This window comes from Apostichopus japonicus, chromosome 9 (genome assembly GCF_037975245.1).
Source record: "Apostichopus japonicus isolate 1M-3 chromosome 9, ASM3797524v1, whole genome shotgun sequence".
In the NCBI taxonomy this organism is placed as follows: Eukaryota; Metazoa; Echinodermata; class Holothuroidea; order Aspidochirotida; family Stichopodidae; genus Apostichopus; species Apostichopus japonicus.
Window position 1 is genome coordinate 33,834,381 of NC_092569.1, and position 24,409 is coordinate 33,858,789.

The following is a 24,409-nucleotide window of genomic DNA, read 5'->3' on the forward strand; positions in this document are numbered from 1 at the left end:
GATGATATATCAGTCAGAGACCTCCTAGTACTGGATTACACAAAAACAAAAAAACCCCAAAAAACAACATATGTACGGTGTTGTCTTGCATGCGTCCATTGTGGTTATTGGCAGGCTTAAAACAGTATACTGGGAAGCATTCATCTGTAAGAATTACACTGAGACTGCGCATGGGCAGTAAGTCTGCACTCTGCAGGGAGACACAAATGATATTGGCAGGATGCAACAACAACAAGTATAGTCGCTATATCTCACGACCAGACGATATATATAAGACAATAGTATTAAAGGCGAAGCTTACATAAGTATACATTTGGTGACGTCACAGCCTGTGTTTGCGGCTATGGTACCATAGCCGCAAACACAGGCTGAAAACAAATCAGCCGCACAAAAGAGAGAGAGAGAAAGAAGAAGGAAAAAGCTAAGACTAAGAGCAAAATTAAAAGACTGAGAGGGAATATTTTGAATAATGATTTTCAGTTTTCGTTTTAAATGTATTATTTCATGTCAGTTTTTCTGTTTTTCATTTTCCAACAGAAACTAGTGGTATCATCGAATGTCCGGAAGAAATACAACAGGCAGAGAATGATCTCCCAGGTAAGAATTATAATTCTTAAGGAAAGAAAAAAGGAAGACAGATTGCACCCTATCACCCCATCCCTGGCACCCATTTTTGGACCCCCTTCCCTAACCAGGCTGATTATCTTAAATATGTCCTAAGAATGGGCTTCTGCAATGACGTGAGTCGTTAGTATACAATAATGATGATATGTACCAGGCGCGTAGCCAAGGGGGGGGGGCGAAGGGGGCAGCCGCCCCCACCCCCCTTGAGCATATTTTTTATATATTTTTTTAATGTTTTAATGATATCGCTAGTATTTTCAGAAGAGAAAATGCTAAGATGCAACTTACAAGGCCTGGGAAGTGCCATTTCCAGCGATCTGGGAGGCATTTTCAGCCAAAATTTTCTTGTACGCTTCGCGCTATTCATGGTGGCGCTACGCTTAGATAGTTTGCAATGTCGAATCTACAGTTTCGCCCCTCCCTTGGCAAATTCCTGGCTACGCGCCTGCTATGTACGCTGATAAAGGGAAAGTTTTACTATTAATAAACGAGGGCTGTGTATTGATTTGGATGAGCTTGTTTCGTATAACGAGGTTATATATGCTTGTACAGCAGCATCGTGTACATACAACGCGTACTGAGTACATTATATTTGCTTTATTGATTAGAATGTAGTCTTACAAGCGCTTTGTTATGCTATTTGAGTCAAATCACATAATGCAAATACAATTCTGAATCAGTTCAATCAATGTAATTACACTCAATTCAATAACATACTAATCAATAACATATATAATCAAAGATGCAATCACATTCTAATCAATAACATTTCAATGCAATTTAATTCATTTCAATAACATTCAACACCATTTCTTTTATCTTATACAAGGTTGGGACGTAATAAGATTGTTTGGTCTGGACGAGATAGATTCGTCGAATGTTGTGAAGGTTATTACGGGTTCAAACGAATTTCAAACGGCCTATAGGTTGGGTAAACGCCACGACATAAGTGCATCCACTGCGTAAGTATCCCTTCACTACCTCATAACATATATATCTATAGTTCCGGCTAAGGTAATATTATAAGTCAGGTCACGTGATACAAAACGTCTGTATCACATTTGTGACGTCACATATCATGTAACTGGGAAAATCACGAATCAATGTTCTCACCTCCAGTAGTGGGAGGAGTTTGATTGAATTCTATCCGAACAAATATCATTAAGGATAAGCTATACAAGTCCAACTCTGATAGTGTCAGTATGTATACTGACATATTACAAGAATAATGGTTTAGTCAAGTTTTTAATTCCAAGTAAAATATAACTTTGCGCATGTTATACTCATGAATCATCATGATCAATTATCAATTAAAACAATCAACCTCTTTGTGGCGTAAGCGCAAGTATCATGCACATATCTTTGACGAGCTGAACAGCTTCTTGTGCATCTCCAAGTTAGTGCGATTTGGCTAAAGACAAAGAATAACAAATCCTGTTTTAACGATATTGAACAATATGCATCATTATGCTCCGATATGCACCAGTGTGCACCGACATGCACCGATATGCACCGATATGCACAACTATGCTTAATTTAATTGAACGTAATAATTCTCTTGTTTACAGATCTTTATTCCCACAAGGGATTCCAACTGAATTTGCATTGGTCACAACGTTTCGAGTAACTCGTCAATCACAAACTCAGGATTGGTTTCTCTGGGATGTCCAAGACCAATTCGGCGTTCCACAGTTAGCTGTTCGACTGGAGGGACAATCTAAAGTACTAAAATTTGTGTTTATCGATGCGAACGGTAACGTGCAGTCAGTCGATCTGAGGTGAGTATTGGGGAATACAACTTTGTCTACAACAAGAAACGTGGTCGCAACAAATATATTATCACTTCAAAAGGCGAGGAGGGTCCAGTTTATAGAGAACTAGTCAGAGAGAGAGAGAGAGAGTGAGGGGTAGGTTGGGAGGGGGTGTGTGGGAGGGGGTAGGTGGAGAGATAAATTAAATATGAAAACAAACTGCTTGGCTGCAACTTGAAGAAACCTTTATGGATAAATGTGTGAAGATTGTCTGCTGACACATGATCAGTTTGTCTCTGAATGAAATCCTGTGTTAACTTCAAAGAATTCTATTGAAATGTAGGGGTATAAAATGTATGAGATTTTCATAATCAAATGATGATATAAAAACCCAGACAATAGCGGATCAGCCACTAAAAGCTTCGAAACTGTGATCCTGTGAAATGACTCAATGATAGGCAAAGAGAAATGCTCCTCATAACTCATTGGATTCCACGACTGCTCTCATTATCTCACCTTATTCCACTAACTCACGATAAGTCAAAGCATTCTGAACAGTTTCCTTAAGTCATAAATATGACAATCATTCATATTCTTCTCTCTTCAGACCATCTGAGGTGTTATTTGACAAGGAATGGCACAAGCTTGCGATTGGAATCCACCAAAACAGTGTAGACTTATTTATAGATTGTGAGTATATTACGACAGTCAGAATACAAAACAGAGGCGTGGTCGATATACAAGGAATGGTTCGAGTTGGACGTACATCGCTGACGAATGAACCTGTACCGGTAAGTATTGACCAGAGGAAACCTATATTGAGGAGTGAGAGGGATTCGGGTGTATTAAGAGGACAATGGTATGTGTAGGGTACAAGAGGGGTATTGGTGCATTAAGAAGATATGGTATGTGTAAGGTACGAGAGGACTATTGGTGCATGGGGAGGACAATGGTATGTGTAGGGTACGAGGGGTATAGGTGCATTGGTGCATTGGGAGGACATGGTATGTGTAAGGTACGAGAGGGGTATTGGTGCATTGGGAGGACATGGTATGTGTAGGGTCCTACAGAGGTATGCGTGCATGGGCAGGACAATTGCATGTGTAGGGTATTACAGGGGTATTGGTGCATTGCAAGGAAAATGGTATGTGTAGGGTACGAGAGGGGTATTGGTGTATTGGAAAGACCATGACATGTGTAGGGTATTAGAGGTGTATTGGTGAATTGCAAGGACAATGGTATGTGTAGGATATTGGAGGGGTATTGGTGCATGGGGAGTACAATTGTTTGTACAGGGTACTACAGGGGTATTGGGGCATGGAGAGGACCGTATTTCTTTTTATAAGCATTTCAGTTTTAGTATCCCACGACATGGCCGAGTTCCTGTCATAAGTTTCGTGATATCAAATGATATACTTTTGAACTGATTAATTCTCCCTTTTTCCCCTCCTATTTTAATTTAGTTTGAACTGCAATGGATGATAATGCATTGTGACGCAGACTTTCCTTTGGGAGATGACTGCATGGAATTACCAGTAAGTGCCCCCTCCTCTTTTCCCCTCCCATCTACCCATTCCTTCCTCCCCTCCCCTCCCCCCCCAAAAAAAAAATTGAAAAATCCACAAATGGTCAGAGACAATGACACCTATAAGGACAGTTACAAAGGACTATTTTTATCACATATCAAAGACATATATCCATTGAAGTGAATAGAAAATATATACTTGTAAAGGATAAAACTCGTCAGGAAAGTGATTTTGAAATTTTTGAAATCTTCTGAAGACAATTATAGCCTTTTATAATGCAGCACAGACGACCTTTGACTTCTCAATATTGTAAATATGTTTCAGTACAACGTTAACAATAATTTGGTTTTTGAACAATGATTAACAAGCCAACTCGTCTGTTTTGAAGTGAAACAAACAATCTTTGAAATGACAATGTAAATTCAATCAATGGTTACTTTAATAAAAAAAAAAAAATTGCAAATGCAAGACAAGACATAACAACAACAACACCTTTGATACTTATTTCAAAAAGGAAACCAAAACGTTTTATTTTTCCGTTTCGTTCGTTCGACAGCCAAAGAGAGTCGTTGAACCAACCGAAGAGGTAAGTCATAATAACATTGTAAAGTTGGTTTTGTTAAAATGTATAACATGATATTATTATGTTATAATAATTAAATAATCCTGACAAATTGAGTGTTCTCATGATATTCACCAATTGGTTGGAATGCTCCTTTAAGGTTCAATTGATGATGACGTCACAGCTGCTCACTATACCGGCCTAAATGTCGATATTAATTCATGATTCTATACATTGTAAATAACTGAATCAAACAATGCTCTTCGTATAACCAACATAGTACCAATACATTACCATAGTTCATGACAGATTCTGTAATTAGCACAAGTGTCATTTCAGACCATAACAGTATTTCGTTATATTCTATTGAGTTATGTATGACCGTATGGTCTGTTTGCTAGACTGAGCAGACCAGTTACATTGAACGCAGAACCTTTACACGTAATAGAGCCATTTCTTGAACAACAACAACAGATACAGAAATACAAGGTAGGCTTCTAGAGCTGTTCTAATTAGGAGTAGTATACTGTCATAGAAAAATAATCAATTTGTGGCTACGGGATCATCCCCCATCCTGCACAGGAATAAACGCATAATAACCTTATTGCTTTTTAGACATATCTATTACAATCAAATACAAGATTGTGTTAGTTTAAGGTTACTCTCTGAATGTTGTTCATGTAGTTGTTGTTATTTTGTTGCAAGACTTAACAGTTACTTTTTATGTCGGTATTTTTTTTACAATCTCATTGAACCATACCTTACAGATTAATGAACGTTTACCAGAAACATGTAACTTTAGTTCAACCAAAATAGCCTCTGGCAAGGGCCGGATTAGGCAAAACGATCTTCGAAAGGAACAAAATAATACGTTACATTGGTGGGACACCTTTTAGGGCATGAAACGATTAAAAGACTTGTATATGCTCTAACGAGACGCAGTGAATTGATTATGGTGACATAAATCTTTCACTTTTGATTGAGGAATATCCAATTAGGTGTAAATATGACCTTGGTAACAGTCACACCAAGATAAAAACGGTATCAAAGGGAGACAGTTAGTGAGTGCTGGTAGCCTTATGTGAAGTATCGGAAGCACTAAATGTTTCGGTTGAAAGTTCACTTCTTCTAAGAATCTTAAATAATAAACAAATTGACATATATTATTTGCTACATTCATTTTATCATCTGTTTCTATTATTATCTTTATAATTATAACAGCCTGAGCAATGTCCAGTGATTTGTCCTGAAGGACCGAAAGGAGAGAAAGGAGAACAGGCAAGTTTTAACCAATCACAGTATTACTACTTACAACGTCAAATGACGTATCAAAATATCAACCAATCAGCATCCATCCTCTTCAGGCAACTACATATAGCATTGTATTATAGCATCTCACAGTTTGCACAAAGGGTTTCATAATCGATATAGGTTAAATATCCATAATCGAATTCTCCATATAGTACAGTATACAAATAATGAATGGTTATGAGTGCAATAGTGCAAATATTTCATGAGTTGAAAGATGGAATGTTCCATTCAACGAGGCGCAACCGAGTTGAATGGAACAAATGACATCTTTCAACTCATGAAATATTTGCACTATTGCACGAATGGAAACCATTCATTATTTGCTTTATACAACATATTATATTAAGATGGATAAAATGCACTCATGCAACAGATTGTTTTGAACAGACAGGTTTCTCTGCTCTCTTACCATTGAAAAAAGTGCTATCAAAAAATTATAACGCATGGTTCTATCATCATAGCGTGCAATAGAGCGGATTTTGCATGCAATCGACGAGCAATTGACCAATCAAATGGCCGGAATATAATTAGGTGTTGTATAATAGTTTATATTCCCGTTTCAAGGAACCCACGATACTCACTTGATGTAACATCGTATCGTCATAGTCACACGGTTACAGTCTCCATGTAAGGGGACGGGGCTTAACAGTGGATTAAATTGTTGGGTTTTTCGTACCCAGTATCTACCCTGGATAGTATTTTATGCAGTTTTTTTTTCTCAAATCCAACCATCGATTAAATGTTACGGTATGTGGTAGATATGCCTGAGATGAACAACTGTCTCAACTTCTAAGTGGAATATTGCACTGGGTAACAGTGTCGTGTAAAGGAATCGGAGGGGGTGTAAATCAGGCAGGGGGCTTGAACGTATATGGAAGGGCCAGAAGCGAATCAAGGGTTTAATGAAGGATGGGCATTACCCTGTAGGGGGGGGGGGCGTTCTGGTGGTCCTTTGTCACAAACAACTGAAGTTTCACTGAAGGCACCATAAAACTATAAATAGGTCTATAATAATAATAATAATTATAATAATAATAATAATAATAATAATAATTATAATTATAATAATAATAATAATAATAATAATAATAATAATAATAATAATAATAATAATAATAATAATAATAATAATAATAATAATAATAATAATAATAATAATAATAATAATAATAATAATAATAATAATAATAATAATAATAATAATAATAATAATAATAATAATAATAATAATAATAATAATAATAATAATAATAATAATAATAATAATAATAATAATAATAATAATAATAATAATAACAACAATAATAATAATAATAATAATAATAATAATAATAGTTATCTGAAAGCAAGGTTGTGTTAATAAATACTCGTGTAGTTTGTTAGTATGTGACGTCACAGTACCACATAGTACCACATGTTGTTTGCAACAATATCTGCATTAAAACAAATTACCTTAATAAAAGTCATTAATAAATATATCTGAGTCGATGATATTATATTTAGACTTGCCTTGGCATCTCCCAAATGGAATGAGAGTTTTCTTCACTATTTTGAGAAAAGTGTCCACCACAAGTACCTCCATCACATATAAAGACTAATAATGATCTTTGGCTTCCCAGCTGAGAGAATACCTTTAACGGTTTCGTCATATTTTTCCCCTTCTCATTTGTCTTGTCAATGTTTAGGGCCAACAAGGTTTCACTGGCCAGCGTGGTATAGAAGGAGATGCAGGAGCCCCGGGACGAACCGGTGTTCCAGGAGCTAGGGGATTTACAGGTCCACAGGTAAATAACTGGAAATATCGGTCATTGTTTAATAGAATTTTTGTCTGCTGTAAGAAAGATGGTAACTGGTTAACACGCTATCCTTTATAGTCATACAAAAGTTACTACACAACTTGAAACTAGATTTGTCGTTGATTTTTGATACAACTTGATTGTTCCACATTGCACAGATAAATCAGAGATACGGTGAATGGGAAACATAATCTGATGCCTGTCATCCATGATAATAGGAATAAAGTTCACCGGTTTGCAATTCAAAGATTGAAACGTATTTATTATGACACGCAATTTTCTGTGTCGGACTATATGCATTGCATGTTATTCCTGATGACTTTTACTATACATCGATCCGCCATCTTCCTTGTAGATATATCCATCTTCATCTTTCCAAACCAACGGACAACACTGGCATCTTTTAGGGACAAAAGTTAACTGATTTTAAGCTGCGCTAGTTTTGCGGCCATTGGTATATAAATAAAAACATAATAACAATACAATGTGCCAATTTTATCGTTACTAATGAAACTCTTCATAGGCCGTCATCTACTTTACAATTGATTTCTATAATTCATATTTCAGGGAGAGCCTGGGGCTACTGGTGCCCCGGGAGCAACAGGGAGTAAGGTAAGCTAAACACAGGAATTCATTGTTACTATAAATCAACATGGTTTTATCTTCAAAGGAGGTGGATTGAACGTAAAAGAGATTTAACAAATTAATACATGATTGCCAAGTTTGGTTGAATTTTGTTGTTCGCATTGAATAACAAATGAACAAGAATATGAACGGGTATTGAGACTGTGGCCGGGGGGGGGGGGGAGGTCTCAGTTGCAGGCGAAGGCGAGAAAAATAACAAAGCGATTGGACTAATGAAACTCGGTGTCCTAATATTGTTGCTCAGATGTATGTATGTTCAGAGTAGCCAAATCAAATGATTACATGAGGGGGAGGGGGTTAGAATGAGTATAACATTAGGGTTAAATTCAAGGTGAAATGTCGAAAAAGTTGGTGGGATAATACCAAACATACTCTTGTTTATATATGGTCATTTTATTTACAATTTATGATAATAATTTGATCAGGGGGAACTTGCATGAGCTCGATAAAAGAAACAGTGATTCAAAAGCTACTAGGAGGCATGGTGCAATGTTTAGACTCGGTGAAAGAATAAGAAGGGAAAATGTTACCCTCCCCCTCCTAGGTTGGCACCTCCCCCACCCCCTACCACCATTCGTTGCTCGTGAGAGAAAACCAGATATTCGTTCACGTAGATAAGTATCACGGAGTCTCACACTAATACCTATGATATTGGATACAACTTACGTTAACAAAGGACAAAATAAGAAATGTACGTAATTTTAGTAACAAAGCAACAGAAACAGAACAAACTGCTTTCATCTGTATGCAAATATATCATGTATTTAAAAGTATTGAAAACCTTTGTCTTTCGTTGTATTGATAGTTTATGTACTATAAAAAGAACAAATTGTATTTAATTAATGAAGGTCAAGAAAACAAACAGCACATTCATTGGTGACAGATCAAAAGTTCATTTGAATTTATTGATTTGATTGGATCACAGTTTATTATTAAAGCCGACATAAAAACAGCTCTTAAGTTATTTGCATCAATATTAACATTTTCCATATTTTTTTTTATTTCAATATTTTAGGGAGATACTGGAGAACGGGGAGTTCCCGGACTGAATGGAGCTCCAGGACTCAGAGTGAGATTAATGCTCTCTGGTTGTTTGTGAATGTGTTTGTACATCATTATTAAGTTTCATAAACTGCCTAGTAGATAAGACCTTCTCGTGGACGCACCAACCAGGCAGGGCAGCTTGTAAGGCTATTTCGAGCTTTATTTTAAGCAAAACTCTAACAGTATAGCTCCCCAACCCCCGTCCCCACCCCTCGTCCCCACCCCATCCCCAAACATCACTAATGAAAAGAATTATCTTGAACACACAATAAAGAGAGATACTAATACGGTCATAGGCGTAGGAGGCGAGGGGGGGGGGGGCTGGGGCCGGGGCTCCTAAGCCTATGAATACGGTTGCTAAAGTAGTCCGTAAAATGTTTCAGATTATGGTATGGCTGTGTCCATATGATCGTGGGGGGGGGGGGGCGTAGTTTCTGGTATGTTGAACAGAAGTAATGAAGCGAAGAATGAACAGATGAGAAGACAAAAGAAAGGAAGAAACAATTTATAGGTGTAGCAAAAGCTATAATACTTTAAAATAGTGCATGATAATTATATTCACTTCAGTTTCAAAGCATTGATTAAGCAAAGAAAATAATTTGGCCAAGCTCTCTTTTATTATCACCATTATACTTTTTTGTTCTAGTTGAAGTCCTCTTCTTCTTAATATAATTAAAAAACATCTATTTAATTGTACAAAATTCCACACGTTAAGCACACTCATGTGATTTATTAACTGATACGTTCCTTTTTAAATGTTTGTCTCAGGGCAATCCAGGACCTCCTGGACGAGATGGTGCTGCAGGACAAAAGGTAATACATATCTTCATATATAATGTCACCAATTTCGTAACTAAAATTTAAAAGGAAAAGGAAAAAAAAATAATGAAGGATTTTGTTTTGCTTGTGATGTGTTTTTCTTCCCAATGAATTAATTATGAGTCCTTAACCAGGATAGGTTTGTATATCATCACCGTGTATTGTTACCTTTTAGGCGTTCCATACAATTGTCCTCTGAGAGTTATATTACAGACCTACAAAAGTCTCAACAACCAAAAGGGCGGCTATTACCTAGGGAGCTAACATATAGAGCTCCCGAATTCAAATTCCAACGTTTCTTAGAAACTTTTCAGTAAGGAGTACATTCTCTTCCGTGGATGAATAAGCCGACTGCCTCTCCGTAGGAATGGAACGGGTGCGACATTTTCACGTCGGCTTCGTAATTTCCTCAATGGTCATCGAAGAGCTACGTTCAATGGAGGTCGGTGGTTTCCATGAAGCAGGGATACAAACTAGGTCGATCTGAGACAGGCGCAAGAGACCCTCGGATAGGGATGGGAGGGGGGGGGGAGATCAAACAGACAAATTGATAGGACTGGGAGCACGAAAGGATGGACACTGAACAAGAGAAATTAACCACATCAAATTAGGTCCACCTGTGATTCTGATTTTACTAGGAGCTGGTGAAATACATTTCCATGAAGCATGTACCCCATAGAAGCCATTTTTAGGATTGCTTATCTTTCAAAGTATCCTTATCTTGATAGGATATTGATAGGTTTTATCGCTCGATGGTTTTGTTTTTATATTTGTTTTCTATCGCAGGGCGATCAAGGTGAGGATGGACAGCCTGGTGCACAGGGACGGCCTGGACCAGCACCCACTGCTGAGGTAATCATTATACTGTAGACATATTGATCATAGTGGTCCTTCCAACAAACGGAACCATGTGACGTCAAGCAATATCATTATTAATAAATCGCGGCCAATTTTATCACACGCTCTCGCTTTAATGTATTGTAGAAAATGGGGAAGGGGATACCCAGTGGGGTTTCAAACCAGGGAACACGCAAGGAAGTTAGTGTGTCTGTTAGTTTCATTCGCCCTCGATAACTTACTCGCTGCATGCGCGGTATTCTTTAAATTTACCTGTTTAGAAAAGATTACGTGACTATTAGCTGACTTCTTAACCTGAATATTGCACTTGTTACGACAAAAAGTTGCCAATAACGGAGTTATTACTGATGTAGCATCGTTATAAAGTTAGATTTTTTAGAAACATTAAAACTTACAATAGAGTATAGATATAACATATATGTTATAAATGTTACTGCCCTTGTAATATTAAATATGAATGAATTAGCCTATATTTGTTTTTTGTTTTTTATTTTGCCACGATCTGCTGGTACCAATAACGGTAATCATTAAGATTAATGGTGACGATAAGGTATTTGTAATCATTACGGTAGTCTTATCTATTATAATCCAGTCCAACAAATTACTTTAGGTTTGGAAGTATAGACATAGGCCTTAAGGAATTTGAAGAGAAGCAATAAAACACGACAGTTTGGACAATTTTGTAATGCTAATACACTGAAAACTTAAATTGGTTCACCGACTAACATAACGTTAGTCCATCTGGTGCCTCTCCCGACTAACATAGCCTTAGTCATTTGCTATACCGACTAATTTATTCCTTAGTCAGTTGGATTTCTTAGTCGGTCATCTTAGTCCGTCAGCTTAGTCGATCAACAATTTCTTAGTTGGTAAATGTATATTAGTCAGTTACATTAGTTGGTGACATTAGTCGGTCTTTACCGACTAATTTATATGAGCCACCGACTAGTTTATAGCAGGTTTTACATTAGTCAGGATGGTGCCTCTCCCGACTAACCTTTCTTAGTCGGTATCGACTGACTAGTTGCACTGACTAGAATCACTGAAAGAATTAAACCCGACTAGTTTCACTGACTAGCATCACTGAAAGAAAAGAGAGCAGAAGTAACACAAATAATGTGTACGTTGGCAGTATTTATTTCTGATAAAACTTCTGATGTCTACAAAGGCTGACTTTCGACAGATAGAGAAGAAATCACTGTAAACAAAAATCTGAAAATATGATTTCATTCCAACAAAGTTAAGACAAGTTAATGGATCAAACATGAATCGCAAAAGTATAGCACTGCACAATAATGCAAAGTTGAATCTTGGGCAAGGGTTCCTCATGACTTTCGTTTTAAAGTGGTACCTCAAATCGACACCAGTTAAGTCTTCACGAACAAAGAGTGTTTCTCTTAACTACAAATGGCCTCCCACTTGTCTTCAGGAAGCCAAAATCTGCACCATTATTGACCTGTGAACAGAAAATATGATATACGTGTAAGCACAGATACAGATATAGCACATGATAACTCACATTATCATAAACATACATTTACATTAAAATTTTATAACATATTGGGAGGTATACATTTAAATCTAGGTCCCTCAAATTATAAGCCAGGATTAGCAGCTTTACCAAATAATTATTAGCTTTGAACAGCATAACACCAAGTTATTTTTCAAAGCTTAATAATTATGTTAATCATGTTAATTATGATCCCAATAGACCGGGAGCCCAGCGGGTTTGGTTAGCTGGGAAGGTAACCAATTGCCTTGTACATCACAATGTTCACAGTGCATTCCTGTATATGAAACCAGACGACTGGCAAACCGACTGTGGTGAGTGTGGCTGGGAGAGTAATTTTAAAGTCACCTGATAGCTAACCTAGATCAGTTTTCATGGTAACACATCAAAGTAAGTACAATGTGTCAGGTATGGCCCCAAGAGCAACAAATGGCCATTGCCAGTAATTATTGGTGGTGGGGTGCCCCTGCCAGTGATCTATAATTGACCCCTCAAGGCTGACCTAGGTCAGCTCATGAGGTAACCACTTCAGATACAACTGATGGGCATTGCCAGTAATTTTTATTGGTGGGGTACCCCTGCCAGTAGGCCCCCAAAATGCCCATCCCGTCATTGACCTAGGTGAGCTCATGATTTGACCAGTTGAAAACTACTGGAAAATGGTATCACTTCATATGAAAGGGATGGGCATTTCCAGTAATTTATATTGGGGAGGTACCCCTGCCAGTAGACCCCCAAAATGCCCATTCCCTCATTGACCTAGGTCAGCTCATGAGATAACCAGTTGAAAAATTACTGGAAAATGATAGGTATCACTTCATATGTAAGGGATGGGCATTTCTAGTCATTTACATTGGTTGGGTAACCCTGCCAGTAGACCCCCAAAATGCCCATCCCCCATTGACCTAGATTAGCTCATGAGGTAACCAGTTGAAAACTACTGTAAAATGATTTGCAGGACTCGATATGTAAGGGATGGGCATTTCCAATAATTTATATTAGTGGGGTACCCCTGCCAGTAGACCCCCAAAATGCCCCCCCCCCCCTCATTGATCTAGGTCAGCTCATGATTTAACCAGTTGAAAATTACTGGAAAATGATTGACAGGATAGATATGTAAGGGATGGGCGGACTATGGCAGTGGTGGCCCACCAATATAAAATACTGGAAATGCCCATCCTAACATATGAAGTGATACCTATCATTTTCCTGTAGGTTTCAACTGGTCAAATCATGAGCTCACCTAGGTCAATGAGGGGATGGGCATATTGGGGGTCTACTGGCAGGGGTACCCCACCAATAAAAATTACTGGCAATGCCCATCCCTTTTATCTGAAGTCCTAACCAACATTTTCCAGTAGGTTTCAAGTGGTTACCTCATGAGCTGACCTAGGTCAGCCGTGAGGGGTCAATTGTTGATCACTGGCAGGGGTACCCTACCACCAATAATTACTGGCGATGGCCATTTGTTGCTCTTGTGGCCATACCTGACACATTGTTCTTACTTTGATGTGGTTACCATGAAAGCTGATCTAGGTTAGCTATTAGGTGACTTTAAAATTGCTCTCCCAGCCACATCCACCACAGTCGGTTTGCCAGTCGTCAGGTTCCATATACAGGAATGCATTGTGAACATTGTGATGTACCAGGCAATTGGTTACCTTCCCACCTAACCAAACCCTCTGGACTCCCGCTCTACAGATCAGTGAAAATTTGACCAAACTTATGAAGCTTGCACGTAAATTATATACTTGACTGTTTTTTTTTTTAAACAGGTTACGAAAAGTATCTTTAATATCATTAAACAGTTGGGTACAATAGTTAAACTCACTCTTCCATCTTTTTTCTCTATGGTACTTGTTCCTTTGCTTTTTGGACTCTTGGATAAACTCTTTTGTTCTGCGAAGGGTACCAATATATCATCTTAAAACATGTCTTTAAGCCATATATAACACAGTTCTCCTCTTCTGTTGTTGCCTCCACACTGGTGTCGTACATCACAGGAAACCTCACCCTTGACTTAGATATTTGGCTTTTCAATTCCTGCTGGAAAAAAGAGACAGCAAAGTATTCATCATTTGAAAAAGAAAAAAAAAAAGTTGTCACCACAAAGTTATGTGAGATTTGCTTCCACTATAGTCTCAAAAAACAATCCCAAAGTTTGAAGCAGACTGTATAAAGCTGAAAATTTGAACGAGAGTGTCATCACCATTGCAACCAGAATCAAATGCCCAGAATACAGAGATAATAAAACATGGGCTAAATCTTTGTTTGTTTTTATGATCTTTAAAAATATAAAATTTTAGAAACAGAAATGCACTGAGCCAACTTATTTATAGGCATAATCGTTTTTAGTTGTTATTTTGCTTGCTCACATAACAAGCCTGTTTAGACCTAGGCTAGAGGAGAATCAGTACTTTGTTACACTAAGTTTGTCTTTCGGTCGTTCTGATTTAGTCTTACTAGTAGTACTAAAGTATATAATGGACCGGCGAAGACTAGAGAATACCCAGAGTTTTAGGAACTGCGTTAAACTGTATGATCTGACCTATTATTTACGTCAATGAGTTTCATTCAATCTAGGATCAAAAAGAGAAAACTAATTAATCTTAACCTTTAAACTTTGCTACTAAACAGATATGCTTGAATTACAAATAAATGTCCAAAAAACATCATAATCTACGAATCGATGCATATACATATACATAAACAGAATAATTTGAATTCGCGCAAGTGAACCCTGCACTACATTGGACAGAAAAAGAACGTGCAATTAGACCAAACTAAACATACTAAATTTTCCGTTACTTCTACATAAAATATCAATACAAATACAACAACTTACTCTTTTTGCAGTATACTAAAAGCACATGTTATAATAACTTCAGACTATCAATCTTTCCTGAGAAAAAACGGTTAATACTTTTTACAGTAAACAAGTCGACCGTGAAGGAATGTCGCAACTGTTTCCTGGGCGTGACCGGAAATTAAATACTAAAAAATGATAAATGAAAAGGTTAAATAGAACTGAAGCGTGCATCCTGACTGCTCGCAACATATAATACCGTTGACTAGCCAACATAATTTGTTCAGCCTACTGTAACTGTACGTTTGAAGGTCTAGCCTTGCTTATTCAATATCACAAAGCCTACCCATTTAGATTCACATGGGAAATTACAGGAAATCTTTACCAAATGAGTGTAGACTTCAAATAAACTATTGAGACTTATAGTTCCAGCATTTGTTTGGGAATAAATTAGAAGATTATGTGCCACTGTTCAATCTAGCCCAATACACACATAACACATTGTTAATTGGTGTTTAGAATGCACACTTTAGTGTTGAGAATGCACTGCAGTACCCAGTAGAAGCCTATAGGCTACTCACTGTCATTGCACTTGTGTATTGCGAAACGCCAGCGTGACAACGGTAGCGTTACACTAACCATAATACAGTACTAGTGCCAGTGGCCTAACAATTAACTTTAATTTTACCTTCAAGTTAAAGGAATAACAGGTAGGCCGATGATGGCAGTTAATACCTCCATTCTTCTAAAGACCTTCTTGGGTGATTTACGGTTGAAAGTTGCTTAGAGTGATCGTATGAAACTATGCCAAGTCCAGCAAGCTGCCGTTGCCTCTCGGTTTCCAAATTGAAGTGAATCGAATTGGGTTAAAATACATTAGTCCGTCGACACCGACTAAGCTACGATTATGGCGTAAATCGGGTGTCCGTATCGTTCTTAGTCCATGGGTTAAAATATCTTAGTCCGTCGCCACCGACTAAGCTGTGATTATATTTTCCTTAGTCAGTGTAAACTGACTAAGAAGCAGCGATGAAACGAAGATTTTTGCTAGTTCGTGTGCATTGACTAACGTTACAGACTAATTTAACGTTAGTCCGTGGCAATATTGACTAGTTTATTTTTTCAGTGTACCACTCTATACTGTCCTCTCACATCATGCTTCAAAGCAGTTGTACTCACAGCATTAACAGTTCCTCACCTTGTATCTCACGGTCCGATATTCATATACGATCCAATATTCATACTGCTCAAGTATCATATGAAAGTACAAATATTAAACAAATAAACAAGTGTCCAAATGAGTTATTAGTCGTATGTGTGGATATGCATATCCAACGGTTAATAACGCACTAAGTTTTGATGGTATTAAAATACTAATGGTAACCGGATTAAGTGTGAACATTATAATAAAATAAACATGTTGATAACATCAACTCTATATGCTGTTTTATAAGTCTTGCAGCTTTCCCATATGTATAATACACTCATATCTTCTGTTATAATTCCGTTTCACATTTCAAATACTTTTTCGTTTTCACGTTCAGGAATTGCTAGCAATGGGACTTAAAGGACAGCAAGGGGCTGAGGGTCAAAGGGTAAGTTTTTAACGTATTAAAGTAAGCAACATACTTAACATGTAATAATAGGATAACATTCAAATCTAATTCAGCTTGCGAGTAATGTTAACATTTTTGCTCAGGTATAAGAGCACGGACCAGATACATATAAAGTTTAGTGGCTACAGAATATGCTATGAATTGCCCTGGTAAATGGTTCTCAGTACATCTAGTTCTGTGGTTGCTGGTTAAATGGTCTGAAACACATAAGGCGCTTTATGAAGAAATATATCACCTTTTTATTTCTCATTAACGATCTGAATATATTTTAAAATTTCTTTGTTAATTACATTAACAAATTTCTTTGCAGGGCTTTGACGGGGCTCGAGGCGAAAGAGGTTTTCCAGGAGCTGATGGAAAATTGGTGAGTTAAAGTATAATGAATTTATAAACTCTTGTATAAGTATCCTTTGAAATGCTTAACTACTTCTAAAGGGCTGAATCTCTGCTAACGTATCTGAATATGTGTATTACTTGCATAGACACCCTCACCATTGTTGAATTTGCTTCACAACGTAAGAAATTATTATTTGTGAATTAAACGTAGATGCATATATATATATATATATATATATATATATATATATATATATATATATATATATTTATATATATATATATATATATATATATATATATATATATATATATATATAGAGGTAGAGCAAGTACATAATATAGTTTAGCTTTACGGTACCTTACAGTATGTTGATACTCGAGTATCAACATACTGTAAGGTACCGTATAGGTATACTATATAATTTATATATTTCAAGTAAACTTTTAATGCTAATTTACCATGCCTGTTAATATCTGTCAATGCGTTACGCAATGATTATTTGGTTTAAATTCCTGTTATAATGTAAAGATTTGTATCTGTGTCAATTTTCATTTCAGGGTGTTCGCGGTTACCCGGGTAGTCGCGGTCCTCAGGGCTTAGACGGAAGTAAAGGAGAAAAGGGTGAACCGGTATAAATTAATTTCATAAAGATTCAAAACAATGCTTTCTCTCTTTTTTTGTTTAAATAGTTAGTATTCTCACAATGAAATAAATCAGAAATGTAAAACAAAAGTCTATTTAGTTAATATACGTTGTTGTCAAACCGTACAGTATAAGCTTGCTTAAAGGTCTTTCCGCTAATTAGTTTAAGAAATGTTTAGCCCACTGCCCTTGAACATTTTCATACAGCAGATTTTACCTATGCATAGCCTAACTTGATTTTATTGATTCTTGCCGGTTGACTTTGTTCCAATAATGGTGACGTCATTACAATCAAGAAGATATATTTTCAAAGATGGAACACATTTACTTCCGTTCATACTCTGATTTGACATAAACATTAATTGTTTAATTTTAGCGATGAATGCTGCTTTAAGCTTAAATCAAGTAATGTATTATTTATTTTATATTGATATGTTAGCATTTTTTTATTGAATTTATATTTTTATTGTGTATTTGAGTTATGGTCTTACCTATAGAATGAGTCAAGTTTTAAACCGATACCTTCATGAACACTGATACGTATCTCCTACTGTACACACATATTTAAGACGATGATCTTACTCACGTGGATCCAGGGGGAAGGGGGGGGGGGTTAGTAGGGGTGTACACTAACTTTTCCCATTTTCAGCTCTAAACACAAATTCAGTAGTATTCTCTAGTTATAACAACAACGTTGCGTAAAGAACCTAATTATAGACCCAATTTACAGCCTCAAAATGCACCATTTCACGTTAACGAATTTATGTTCTCTTATGGCGGAGGACTCACTCCACACTCTGGCCACATATTCACCCACCCCACCCCCATTCGTTCTCGGATCCTGGATCCATCTTTGTCTTAGGTCTTCAAATATCTAGCATCGGCTTTGAGTACTAACTTGTTAGTTTTCTTCAATGTCTATCCTAGGGTATCACGGAGATAAGAGAGATTGCTGTACCCATTGACGTGGACGCCATACCGGTTTGTATTCTATTGTAATGTAGCTTTGTCTATTTACAAAACTGTAAAGAACAGTAATATACTCTACATGAGAGCAGATTTGTATGTGTTAATGAACTAAGTAAACAATAAGACATCCTCTTACCCCCCCCGCCAATTAGAGTTAACCCAAACACCCATTCCCACCCCATCCCTTGTGAAATCACATTTTGATACTGTTTTCGCTATTGTTGGAACCTTCCATAAGCTTATAGACTTTTAAAAAACTTTACAAAAGTATTAGTTATAATCGTTTCTTTCCTACTCTTCTTTCAAATCATTAAAGGGACCCAGGGGTCCAATGGGTATTGCTGGTCTCGATGGTCAAGTCGGTTCACCGGTGAGTATTATGGATGGGGGAGTATGCATTCTTCAAATTGCAAAGCTTCCATATAACAATATAAACTTATATTAATATGTGAAACAGGCAGGTGTACAATTTTATCGTACCATTCATCAGTAACGAACGTATCACCTGAAAACTTGTAAACAGAAATGTTGTCACAAAATAATGAATATCATATTTATGTAGCAGGGGATGGGAGGCAGATCTGCGTTTCCTACTTTCGTTTTTTTTTTCTTTTTGGACGACTAGTAGGTTACTTCTAGGTTAGAAGATAAATTAGGTCCATAATTAGGTATAAACGCACGGTATAGTGTTGATCAATACGCTTGAAGTTGTCTGTGAGGTTGGAAAATTGGGTGGGGGATTATATTAAGAGGAGTGGTCGATGTTTTTGCGTCGCGTAGGAGGCTAAATTCCACAGAAGTATACGTGGTTGTACTTTGTGAATTTACCAAACAAATCTGTCAAATATGGTTTACGAATTACTTATTCATCAAACATGACATAAGTTGACTAGAATAATGCAACGTTACACTCCAAAACATCATAATGTCTTATAAAGAACCGAAGTGATATGTGTCATATTCATCGTCATCGTCATATCATCTTCATCGTCATCATCATTACCATCGTCATCGTCATCGTCGTCGTCGTCGTCGTCGTCGTCGTCAGCATCATCACCATCATCGTCATCGTCATCGTCATCATCATTACCATCGTCATCGTCATCGTCGTCGTCGTCAGCATCATCACCATCATCGTCATCGTCATCGTCATCGTCATCGTCATCGTCATCGTCGTCGTCGTCGTCATCGTCGTCGTCGTCGTCATCGTCATCGTCATCATCATCATCATCATTCTGTATTAATATTCTACACCATGACACTGGAGTAAATTAGAAACCATTCACAGTAAAGGCTCACAACATCAAATGTTACGACGGAATATCTCTTTGTGCATCTAGTGAGGTAAGCAATCAAAAACTCCCTATTTTGTCTTTTCATAGGGAGCAAGGGGTCCTGTTGGTTTGAAAGGCGAAGTTGGTAGTCCAGGGGCAGAGGTAAGAACTTTCATTAACTACTTATTTCTTTATTCAGTGAACCAGATCTATTGATAGGCACGTTTGGAACTGAAAATGTTATGTACGATACCGGTACTCCACATTATTGTAACAAGAGTACAGTAATAGAAGTATGAATACAATTAGAAATCCCCCTGAAATGAGTACCAGTGTATGAGTACAATGGTACTCAGTGTATGAGTACAAGGGTACACATTCTATTCACTATTATCAATACTAAACATTCCAGAATATAAGATGCGAATCATTACCCACGAGGGCTAGAACGAATACATTTAACTATGCTAGACTATGCGTAGAAGTACCTACACACGATACGTCTGGTACACCCCCCTCCCCCCTCCCCCACCACTGCCTCCTAAAACCTTCCTTATTTTACCATCACTACTTAAGTCGGTTATAAATTATTTCACGGTACGTTTTAAAAAGTTATTTTTATACATTTTGCTTATCCAGATTCTCAATGCAAATTTTCTTTTCTCTACCTAAACTTTTTTTTTTAAAGTTTGTTTTCTTTTATTTTATAAGGGACCAGACTCGCAAAGTTTTCTTATTTCTGGCCCCGCTGCATCTTTATCATATAAATGATTTATGTATTAACGATTGGATATCACTGTGTTTTAATGTCAGAAAAAAAAAAAACACGTAACGAAAAAAGATACTCCACTCAGTGATCAATGTCGATCGAAGTCTGTGAATAGATGTAACAACCAATATTCTCCGTTCATGATCTGTGAACGCTCGACAGATGAGGGCGATACACTAACAGGATACAGTGAATACACTTTCCTAGCCTAACCACCCCACCCATTTGCTCTATCTCTATCCCTTTTAAGTTTAGATTTAGCTTTATATGGACAGTATACTAGGAATGGCTTCACCTATCTTAAGTTCAAAACTGCCTAATTAAGTTATAGAATAATCTGACTTGTCGTGTTCCCATCAGTTTGTCCTTTGTTAGTGTATATTCATTGATTGTATGTTTGTAGGTGAAAGGGAATAAAAAAGCATCTGTTGATCTTCACAGGGAGCTGTGGGGGCGAGAGGACCGAGGGGCGAGCAGGGATTGAGAGGACCAGAGGTAAGACTAAACACAAACAAAAATAATAGTAAAATATCACATTGTATACATGCATAGAATTACAAACACGGCATATATATTTTATCAGATTTGAATTTTGAACACTACCATATTCGTTGAAATCATTTTTCTTCCTCATGTTAAAGATAATATTTGGCTTGAAAGGTATTGTTTAGCCACCGTATAACACTGCAATATTCTTGAACAATGCTATTTCTTTTCTTGTACAACAAAATACATCGTCGTACGGTTTGTAATAGAGAATGTTTTCATTTAACGCTATTATTTTAGTATACCGCCATCACTTGAAAATCAATTGTCTTTCTCAAGAGTAATCACTAATATGCCTACTATAGAAAATTGCAACCGAATTCGATTTGGTTCCCTCAATACAAACATAGCAAGGAAGATAAGTACAAATTAACTGATTGAAAAAAAGGGGGGGGGGGAACAGCCACCAGGAGAGGGCATTTTAGATGTCATTTGTAACACAATGATATGACGAATAGTTCAGTCACGTGATAGGGACAAATAATGATTTGGTATCGACCTGTAAATATAATGTTCTTAAAGAATTGCGCCTAAAGATAAAATCATTGAATATTTCATACTATATAGAGTATTTACATTCTAATCGAGTTGTCTGTAAACTTGTTTATTTATTTATTGTATTTTATTTTATAACTTTAGGGAGAACAAGGAATCCAGGGTGTTCCAGGACCAAGGGGCGACAAAGGAGCACCGGTAAGACATTTTACTGTCCTTGAGATCCTAGGTCATCTATAGATGATGTTCATGGATTTTATACTGTAGAAGAACAACATGTGTCCATCATAAATGTATTGTATACCGGATAATAATAATAATAATAATAACCACAAAAAGTAATAACCACTTATATAGCGCCGTTATCGGACAGGAGTCGCTCATGGCGCTTTACAAAAGAAACGACTGACAATTAAATAAATATAAAACAAAGTTAGTGATATTATGTGACGTGGGAAAGATATTCCTTTCAGTTTGTTTTGAATAGACTCATGGTATTGTTATGCCTATAACCGGAGGTGGTAAGCTGCTCCACACGTTTGCTGCGGCAAGAGAGAAAAATAATACAGCCCTATTTGTTCCTATAGTAGAATGCAGCAACACAGGAATATCTACAACTCCATTTATTCCTAGTAGCAAAAACCTGAAGAAGCCTTTGTGAAGGTGATGTGAGATTTTTAGCGCCTGGTTTTTATGGTTCAACTAGATTTGATAGACAGACAGGAGAGATACAGTTTAGAATTTTGAAGACGAAAAGAGAAACTTTGTTTACCATTCGCTGTTCAACTTGCAACCAGTCCAACTTGAAGCTTTTCATCAGTATTGACAGACAAGTGAATTTGAGTGTCATCAGCGTAACACCGGTAGTGGAGATTATGATGGTGAATAATCTCACTTAATTGGAAGGGTGAAGATAGGAACAGCAGTGGGACCGATGATAGAACTCTTGGGGTGGGGGGGGGGGGCGTCATCATAATAATTGTACTCTCTCTGAGAAGAAACTGATTATGTACACAACCTGGTGTCTTCCAGAAATGTAGGATTTAAACCATGCAAGAGCAAGGCCGTGAATACCTCAGCGATATTAAATTAAAGAGAAAACAGTATATACAAGAGTCTATCATATCCCTTTTTAATTAAGCTGCAGAAACTGAACTGTTATCTCAAACTTTCAGTAGCTCAGCTGATGGAGGGCGGCATATGCGCCTCATTCAAAGTTTGATTTATACGATGGAAAGTTCAAACCGAGCTGCTATTTAATCACCCTGTCCTGATCCACCATCCCCATCTCCACCCCTTGAATTTCCTCCTCTTCTTTTTCAACCGTTAACTTTAAAAGTTTATCGAACCTTATATTTTGTCCAAGATAATCGAGACTAATCTTAACTAACTTTTCAGGGTTTGGATGGAAACCCTGGAATACCAGGAGTAGAGGGATCACAAGGGGTACCGGGTTATAAAGGCGGCATAGGCCCAATAGGTCCACCTGGACCCCCCGGACCAAGAGTAAGTTTAATTTTGTCATTTAGCATGTTTCATTGTAGTGTTATGTCGGTTCCCAATCGGAGTAAGCATTTTCCATAGGGTAAGTGCGATGTTAAAGGGCGTTTGCTTTTCAATTAATTGTCGAGAATCGTATAAGATTCACCATGCATTACCATTGTACATACTCGACAATTGAACCATTTGATCATGCGTGATGGTATATGTACTATACGGTTGACCGTTCAGCAATCTTTAACTCCATCGTGTGGTGCAAGATGTATTCGCTTTCGAAGGGATATAAATATATATATATATATATATATATATATATATATATATATATATATATATATATATATATATATATATATATATATATATATATATATATATTTATATATATATATATATATATATATATATATATATATATATATATATATACAAAGAACGTTTATTTTATACAAAGAACGCGGGTGTCATCCATCTATATATGCTATATGTTTTTAAAATAATCATCGTTTTTTTTTATTTTGATTCTGCTTGAAATAGGCCCCAATGAACTTGCTTACATTTTATTTACTTTCTTAGGGTCTTACTGGACCACCGGGACAAATTGGGCAACAGGGGTACACTGGAAGCAAGGTAAGTTTGAAATATCGAATGCCTTTAATTCTGTAAAAGATTCGGAAATTCTCAATCAGCTTTGATCAACTTTAAAGGCTGGGACTGCAAGAAGAAGTTAGATAAGGGGTTATCAACGGTCTAGCGTGCGTTACTCACAGGATTAATGCACGATCGGGGGATAATGCAAGCGCTGTACGAGGGCGGAGCCCGAGTGCATCCAGCGATAGCATTAACACCCGGAGTGCATTAATCATGTGAGTAACGCACGCTAGACCGTTGATTAACCCCGTTCATTCATACACTACCATTTGTGTGGGGGAAAAATCATAAAACAAAACATTTTTGGTTACATATAACCAAAGATTTATTAAAGTGATGCCCCGTAATTTTACCG

General features: G+C 37.0%; 1 protein-coding gene and 1 long non-coding RNA gene across 4 annotated transcripts in view; one reads left to right on the top strand and one right to left on the bottom strand.

Moving 5' to 3' along the window:
* LOC139973233 (uncharacterized) overlaps positions 1–24,409 on the top strand; it is a 73,967-nt gene that overhangs the window by 41,425 nt on the left and 8,133 nt on the right. For both annotated transcript variants that reach the window (XM_071979769.1, XM_071979768.1), the window contains exons 3-24: positions 538–597; positions 1,454–1,586; positions 2,193–2,402; positions 2,983–3,166; positions 3,839–3,910; positions 4,458–4,487; positions 5,685–5,741; positions 7,460–7,558; positions 8,138–8,182; positions 9,231–9,284; positions 10,028–10,072; positions 10,865–10,930; positions 16,797–16,847; positions 17,179–17,232; positions 17,766–17,837; positions 18,778–18,831; positions 19,136–19,189; positions 20,202–20,255; positions 21,304–21,357; positions 22,048–22,101; positions 23,302–23,409; positions 23,980–24,033. In XM_071979769.1, coding sequence (XP_071835870.1) covers positions 538–597; positions 1,454–1,586; positions 2,193–2,402; positions 2,983–3,166; positions 3,839–3,910; positions 4,458–4,487; positions 5,685–5,741; positions 7,460–7,558; positions 8,138–8,182; positions 9,231–9,284; positions 10,028–10,072; positions 10,865–10,930; positions 16,797–16,847; positions 17,179–17,232; positions 17,766–17,837; positions 18,778–18,831; positions 19,136–19,189; positions 20,202–20,255; positions 21,304–21,357; positions 22,048–22,101; positions 23,302–23,409; positions 23,980–24,033 — 1,664 coding nt within the window. The remainder of the gene's footprint in view (positions 1–537; positions 598–1,453; positions 1,587–2,192; positions 2,403–2,982; positions 3,167–3,838; positions 3,911–4,457; positions 4,488–5,684; positions 5,742–7,459; positions 7,559–8,137; positions 8,183–9,230; positions 9,285–10,027; positions 10,073–10,864; positions 10,931–16,796; positions 16,848–17,178; positions 17,233–17,765; positions 17,838–18,777; positions 18,832–19,135; positions 19,190–20,201; positions 20,256–21,303; positions 21,358–22,047; positions 22,102–23,301; positions 23,410–23,979; positions 24,034–24,409) is intronic.
* LOC139973511 (uncharacterized) lies at positions 11,635–16,400 on the bottom strand. Of its 2 annotated transcripts, XR_011795234.1 has the most exons (4): positions 15,292–16,400; positions 14,278–14,492; positions 12,288–12,392; positions 11,638–12,019 (listed from the first exon to the last, which is right to left on the bottom strand). It is a non-coding gene; the product is annotated as an uncharacterized lncRNA (long non-coding RNA). The 2 variants fall into 2 exon arrangements; XR_011795233.1 differs by having other exon boundaries at positions 11,635–12,392; positions 15,292–16,399.